Source organism: Sapajus apella, unplaced genomic scaffold (genome assembly GCF_009761245.1).
Source record: "Sapajus apella isolate SASKATOON/1434 unplaced genomic scaffold, GSC_monkey_1.0 scaffold4, whole genome shotgun sequence".
Classification (NCBI taxonomy): Eukaryota; Metazoa; Chordata; class Mammalia; order Primates; family Cebidae; genus Sapajus; species Sapajus apella.
In genome coordinates this window covers 23,954,481-23,961,743 of record NW_022436944.1, presented here as the reverse complement: position 1 = coordinate 23,961,743, position 7,263 = coordinate 23,954,481, and the positions used below count along the sequence as shown (strand labels likewise).

The window sequence follows — 7,263 nt, the reverse complement described above, 5'->3', positions numbered from 1 at the left end:
AGGATTATGAGAAACCTGAATCTATAACCTCAAGTTCTATTGAAAATGAATATTTGTTCAAAATACGAGGGAATGAATCTATCCTGGTGTCTAGGGGCAAACGTTTTCCAAACGTGAATCTTCCAGGACTCACATGGATAGACCCAAATGGGAACTGCTCAGGAAATTCAGCCTTGCATCTTTCCCCAGTTCAGACTCTGGAAGAAGGTCCTTGAAGATCTCTTGTCATTTTCCACAGTCTGGGTACTGGGCCTACAGCACTCCATAAGGTTAGGCCCTCTATTTGTCCAGGATTACACAAAAGCCACAGCAAGTTTCCAATAGCACATAACAGGCAGCAGAGAAGACAGAGACTGAGGGAGCATCCTGTGGGAGATGGAGTTGTGACAAACTAAACAGTGAGCTGAAATTAAGGCTAGCCCTATGGCATGACTGGCTTTTGTGCAAGTGACATTACTATGTGACATATTTTAGCATAGTAATGATCCAGACAGATCATTACTATGCTAAAATAAGTAGATTAAAATGAAAGGAATTTCCAAACAAATTTGGGAAGGAAGGCATGATCAAGTTTTCAGATGTCATTAGCTATAACCAAGTTCAGAATTAATCGCTACACCATGCAAAATGGGCAAATACTTGCAAACAAGAAGAGGGTGGAGATGCCAGAACCTGTAAATTTATGCCAGCTGAGCACTCACTGGCGGGGCGTCTGGCAATTGGATTTACTACTTTGCCAACACCAGTAAAGTGTTACAAAATTGTGACAAAACTGTTTCTATGCAAACAATTGTTTTTAAAAGGGTCCTTACTAATGCAATTCAGTTTTTTTCTGGGTAAGCACAAAGCCAGAAACTAATGAAAAATATTAGAAATTATTTTTCTTGGAATCATGTTGATTATTGAGATTTACTTTCCTCCCCAAACCCCTCTCCCTCTCATCAGCCTTTTCATGCACCAGTGTAACTTTAGTTTTCATGGGAAAAGAGGTGACGAAAGAAGGGGCAGGGGCATTTGAGAGAGTAGGCGAAGGGAGGCTGGGGATCCAGAAAAGGAAAGATGGGGGTCGTTCAGTTAAACTCTGCCACTTTCATCTTTTTGTTGTTGTTGTTGTTGAGGCAGTTTTGCTCTTGTTGCCCAGGTTGGAGTGCAATGGCAGATCTCGGCTCACTGCAACCTCTGCCTCCTGGGTTCAAGCCATTCTCCTGTCTCAGCCTCCCCAGTAGCTGGGATTACAGGCACCTGCCACCACGCCTGGCTAATTTTTGTATTTTTAGTAGAGACTAGGTTTCCTCATATTGGTCAGGCTGGTTTCGAACTCCTGACCTCAGGTTATCTGCCTGCCTCGGCCTCCCAAAATGCTGGGATTACAGACGTAAGCCACCATGCCTGGCCCACCTTCATCTGTTAACAGGGATTGTTGCCTGTGTCTTAACCCGCTCCCAAAGGCAGTGCTGTGTGCGCCCTCTGATACTCAACTACTCAGTCTCTGGAGGCTGTTACAGCTGTCGCCATTATACAGATGAAGTTGAAGCTACGGCTTAGCGTTCTTGGGGACGGAGAGAGGGAGTGAAGAGAGGTGGAGAGAGAAGCTTTTCCTCATAACCTATTCCTCATAACCTATTTGAGAAAGCTGAATATAAAATTTGAGCTGCCGGGCGCGGTGGCTCAAGCCTGTAATCCCAGCACTTTGGGAGGCCGAGGCGGGTGGATCACGAGGTCAAGAGATCGAGACCATCCTGGTCAACACGGTGAAACCCCGTCTCTACTAAAAATACAAAAAATTAGCTGGGCATGGTGGCGTGTGCCTGTAATCCCAGCTACTCAGGAGGCTGAGGCAGGAGAATTGCCTGAACCCAGGAGGCGGAGGTTGCGGTGAGCCGAGATCGTGCCATTGCACTCCAGCCTGGGTAACAAGAGCGAAACTCCGTCCCAAAGGAAAAAAAAAAAAAAAAAAAATTGAGCTCTACTGTCCCTGTCCCAATCCCCCCTTCCCGGGAGAAAAACTTAGCTGAACTTACTCGTGACATTATGAATTTTTTTCTGGAAAACAAGGATAAATCAAGTTCTTTGAACATTTTTCTCCCCTGAAACTAAATCCGTAAAATGAGAGTTAAAAACCCATGGAAAACCAGCGAAGTCACTTTTCAAGTCTTTGTACTCAAGGGATTCTGTAAGACTCAGGGAAGAATAATGGCGCAAACAGCAATATTTTAATTTCAGAACAGTCCTCTGGCAGAAAAGTCTGCCCAAAATGGTACAAAGATAATTGTGCATTAACTCTGACAAATTTCTAAAAAACTCTATAGGGACAGGAGGCAACAGAACTCCTCCAGATCAGCAAGCGCTGTTTATCAGCGGGTGCTGAGCCTCAGGACCCGCAGCGATTCCCTTTCCGGCACTTGGGAGGCCTGAACTCAGGTCTAATATTCCGTGTGCGCGCTCTGATACTCAACCACCGTTCAATTTCCGGAGGCTGTTATAACTGTCCGCATTCTACAGATGAAGTTGAGGTTACAGCTTAGTGTTCTTGGGGAGGGATGTGAGGGGTGGGGGTGGGGGCGGAGAGAGAAGCTCATAACCTTAAACAAAAATACCTAAACCCAAAGCAACTGAAAAATGATTTTCTTTCAACAATGGTGTTTCCTTTGGGGTCAAGTTCTTTGATCTCATCTACAAAACCTAGAAGCGGGACAAGTACTTTACTGCAAATTAGAACAGGGCGTTACCCTCCCCCATCACCCCAATTCCAGAGGACGTCAATCACAGAGGACGCAGCACTGGGAGCGGAAATGCGGAGCATCTGCGGGGGGCGCAGTGAAACGAGAGCAGCCCCAGCCAGATGTCCAGTAAAGCGGGAAGACGCCCCGCTGGCACACCCTTCCGGAAAACTGAAGCGTCTCCTCTGACCCCCAAGGTCAGAAAGATTTATTACTTCCTCCGAGAGAAAGCAGCTACAGATCCGCTAGAGAGGGCGGGCGGGGTGTCGGAAGCCAGGGAACAGCGCTCCGTTTCTTCCCACCGCTCCGGGGTGCGGGGGTGTCCTCAGTGCTTGGAGAGGCTGGCAGCTTTGGCCCCGAGGGAAGCGTGGAGCAGACGGCCGACGGGGGATTTCTGCCCAAACTTTATCACCAACTCTTTCTGAGAGCAAAAACATGAGGCCGAGTGCGGCAGCTGCACGCAGAATCCGAGTCTGTGGCAGCTCTTGGAACCGACGCGCTGCGAATCCCGCGTTCGCATCCCAGCGCTTTGCGCGCAGAGAGCCACGCCCTCCGACCCGTGGGCGGCGACCCCAGCGCGTCGCGGTGAAGCGGGTCGCATCTCCAGCCCCCGAGGGGCGACGGTGGGAGCCGGCGCGGCGTTGGGGGCGGGGGCGGGGCCGGCGAAGTGGGAGGGCTGCGCGGCGGAGGGGAGGAGCCGCGGCGATAGACGGCGGCGAGCACCAACCGGGCGCCGGCTGGCAGGAGCCGCACAGAGGCTGGCCCGAGCGCGTTGCGGGCGCCGGGCGTAGGGGGAGTCGGGTAGCAGCATCTTCCTGGGCGCCGCTTTCGCGCCGCGGCGGCAGAGGGGTCTTTCTCTGCTTACATACCTCGTTGGCCAGGAGCTGCTGCTACCGGGGGGCGGGGCGGGGCGGGGCGGGGCGGGGCGGGCAGCCTGCAGACCTGGGTTCCCTTACTTAGAGCTGCGTGTTTAGGGTCCTTTGGGCCAGTCGGAGGCTGCGGAGCGGCGGGGGTTGCCTGTGCTGCCTGCCCGGGCATCCTCCCGCTGATGGAAGCAGCCGCTGCCGCCGCCGCTGCGGGGTTGCGCTGTGCCGGGTCCACCGCCGCCAGAGAGATGGGAAAATTCGCCGCGCGGAGGCCAAAAGCGAGAAGGGTTGCGCCGCTATGCCGGGAGCTGGGTCCCCTATAAGCCGCCCCCAGCCAGCTTCGTTCTCCTGAGCGAGGCAGGAAGCTGCGGTCCCGAGAGAGCCGAGGAGACGTCGCTGGAGCCGGGTCGCGCCGGGTTCGGTGGAACGCGGTGTGGGGCTCCGGGCCGGGGGAAAGTTTTTCTTCCCGAGCTGCAGGGCACCCGCTGCCCAGAAACTCTGCCCAGGGATAAGTCGGCTGAGTCCCACGGCCCCTCAAAGGCGCGGGGACCCCCAGAGGAAGCGAGAAAGGGCGAAATCGAGGAACGAGTGACAGCCTGACAGTCCGCTGGGCGGTGATCCAGTGCCGCTCTCGGGCGCGCCCCTGGCTCCAGGTGAGCGGAGGAGCCGGGCTGAACCAAGGGTGGGCGTTACTTAGGAGGAGGCTGGGAGGGAGATTGGGGCGCACTCTCTCACTCTGCTTCCCCTGGCAGGTCCTTCCCGGAGCCGCTGCCATGGGAGAGTCAGCCTCGGGCGCTGGGGACCAGCCGCCGCGCCCGCCTCGGAGTCGCGGGCCGAGTCCCGGCGCCCGCAGCCAGCCCGCTGCGTCCCCTTCCCCGGCTGCGGGGCTGCCTCCGCCGCGCTGCCGGCCGGGATTGTGCCTGTGATGAGCCGCAGCCCGCCGCGAGCTCTGCCCCCAGGCGCGCTCCCCCGGCTGCTCCAGGCTGCGCCTGCAGCTGCGCCGCGTGCCCTGCTCCCGCAGTGGCCCCGGCGCCCAGGACGCCGCTGGCCCGCGTCCCCTCTCGGAATGAAGGTGTTCCGCAGGAAGGCGCTGGTGCTGTGTGCGGGCTATGCACTGCTGCTGGTGCTCACCATGCTCAACCTCCTGGACTACAAGTGGCACAAGGAGCCGCTGCAGCAGTGCAACCCCGACGGGCCGCTGGGTGCCGCAGCGGGGGCAGCTGGAGGCAGCTGGGGGCGCCCGGGACCGCCTCCGGCTGTCCCGCCCCGCGCTCATACCCACTTGGACCTCCGCACTCCTTACCGCCCTCCTGCTGCCGCCGTCGGGGCGGCTCCTGCAGCCGCGGGAGGGATGGCGGGGGTTGCAGGTCCTCCGGGCAATGGCACTCGGGGCACCGGGGGCGTCGGGGACAAGCGGCAGCTGGTGTACGTGTTCACCACGTGGCGCTCGGGTTCATCATTCTTTGGCGAACTATTCAACCAGAATCCCGAGGTGTTCTTTCTCTACGAGCCAGTGTGGCATGTATGGCAAAAACTATATCCAGGAGATGCTGTTTCCCTGCAGGGGGCAGCGCGGGACATGCTGAGCGCTCTGTACCGCTGCGACCTCTCTGTCTTCCAGCTGTATAGCCCCGCGGGTAGCGGGGGGCGCAACCTCACCACGCTGGGCATCTTTGGCGCAGCCACCAACAAGGTGGTGTGCTCGTCGCCACTCTGCCCCGCCTACCGCAAGGAGGTCGTGGGGTTGGTGGACGACCGCGTGTGCAAGAAGTGCCCGCCGCAGCGCTTGGCGCGTTTCGAGGAGGAGTGCCGCAAGTACCACACACTAGTTATCAAGGGTGTGCGCGTCTTCGATGTGGCGGTGTTGGCGCCACTGCTACGAGACCCGGCCCTGGACCTCAAGGTCATCCACCTGGTGCGTGATCCACGTGCGGTGGCGAGCTCACGCATCCGCTCGCGTCATGGCCTCATCCGTGAGAGCCTACAGGTGGTGCGCAGCCGAGACCCACGAGCTCACCGCATGCCTTTCCTGGAGGCCGCAGGCCACAAGCTTGGCGCCAAGAAGGAGGGTGTGGGCGGCCCGGCTGACTATCACGCTCTGGGCGCTATGGAGGTCATCTGCAATAGCATGGCTAAGACGCTGCAGACGGCCCTGCAGCCCCCCGACTGGCTGCAGGGCCACTACTTGGTGGTGCGGTACGAGGACCTGGTGGGAGACCCCGTCAAGACACTACGGAGAGTGTACGATTTTGTGGGACTGTTGGTGAGCCCCGAAATGGAGCAGTTTGCCCTCAACATGACCAGTGGCTCGGGCTCCTCCTCCAAGCCTTTCGTGGTATCTGCACGCAATGCCACACAGGCCGCCAACGCCTGGCGGACCGCCCTCACCTTCCAGCAGATCAAACAGGTGGAGGAGTTTTGCTACCAGCCCATGGCCGTCCTGGGCTATGAGCGAGTCAACAGCCCTGAGGAGGTCAAAGACCTGAGCAAGACCCTGCTTCGGAAGCCCCGTCTCTGAAAAGGGTTCCTGGGAGACCTGATGCCCTGTGGTAATACCTGTAAAGAGGATTGTAGTGTGTTTAAACAAACACAGTCCAGACTCAAATGGAGAAAACCCGCATATTCTATTATAGATACATAAATAACCACACAGACACTTGCTGTCAATGTTTTGAGTCAGTGCATTTCAAGGAACAGCCACAAAACACACACACACACATACCCCCCTCCGAAAAGGCAGGACTTGAACGTTCTGACCAGATGTCCCTCTTCTTTCCTTTGCTTTCTCCCATCCCGTTTCTCCTGTTTCTTACCCTGTCCCCTACCTGCCTTCCATTTTGAAGTGGGATGCTCATGAAATCAAGTTCCAGTAACCCAAATCTTGTTTACAAAATTTTCGTGGTATCTGTGAACATGTAAGAGTAATTTGGATGTGGATGTGGGGGTGGGGGTGGAGAAAGGGGAAGTGGTCCAGGAACAAAAAGCCCCATTGGGCATGATAAGCCGAGGAGGCGTTCTTCTAAAGTAGACTTTTGTGTAAAAAGCAGAGGTTACATGTGAGTATTAATAAAGAAGATAATAAATAATATTCTTTTTTATATTTGCCTCCATTACTTTGGATTCATCTGTATAACTTGTCCTCAGATTCGGATAGAATCTCCTTCCCATCTCTCATTTCCCTTTTTCCAGTCTCTTTCCTGAAAGGCAGCTAAACTGAGTGGGGGGAATTTTTGCCTCCTTGGTAATAATCTGGGGGATGTTTTCTCACATGTAAATCTCAGCCTGTCAGGTGCCCAGGAATGAAACAAATCTTTGCATTCTAAAGGCAGAAACCAAATGGCAGTGGAAGAAAAAGCACACACTAATATCTTCCACTTTGAACACAGAAAGGAAGAAGCAACCCCTTCAGGACTTGAAGGCATTTGCTTTTCATTCCTCTTGTGTTAAGATGGGGAAACTTGAAGCAGAGACTAATGTTTTGGTCCTGAGGTTGGTTCAGAAGAAGGATTTTTTTTAAAAAAGTATGTAATTTATAAAAGTTCTGATGATTAGAACACAGACCTCGGGAAGTAGCATGAACATATTGCTGGCAATGGTAGCAGCTTCTTTGGTTAGCAAAGTGACAGAAGTATCTGGAGTGTTTTTCTGACTCTGACACAGTATGTGGAGGTGGATGA

General features: G+C 54.8%; 1 protein-coding gene across 1 annotated transcript; it reads left to right on the top strand.

Moving 5' to 3' along the window:
• The first annotated feature begins 3,035 nt into the window (after window positions 1–3,035).
• Window positions 3,036–6,683, top strand: CHST2 (carbohydrate sulfotransferase 2). Its single transcript, XM_032258656.1, has 2 exons — window positions 3,036–4,239; window positions 4,339–6,683. The coding sequence occupies exon 2, from the start codon at window positions 4,512–4,514 to the stop codon at window positions 6,102–6,104; it is 1,593 nt and encodes a 530-aa protein (XP_032114547.1). The 5' UTR covers window positions 3,036–4,239; window positions 4,339–4,511; the 3' UTR covers window positions 6,105–6,683.
• The last annotated feature ends 580 nt before the right edge of the window (window positions 6,684–7,263 follow it).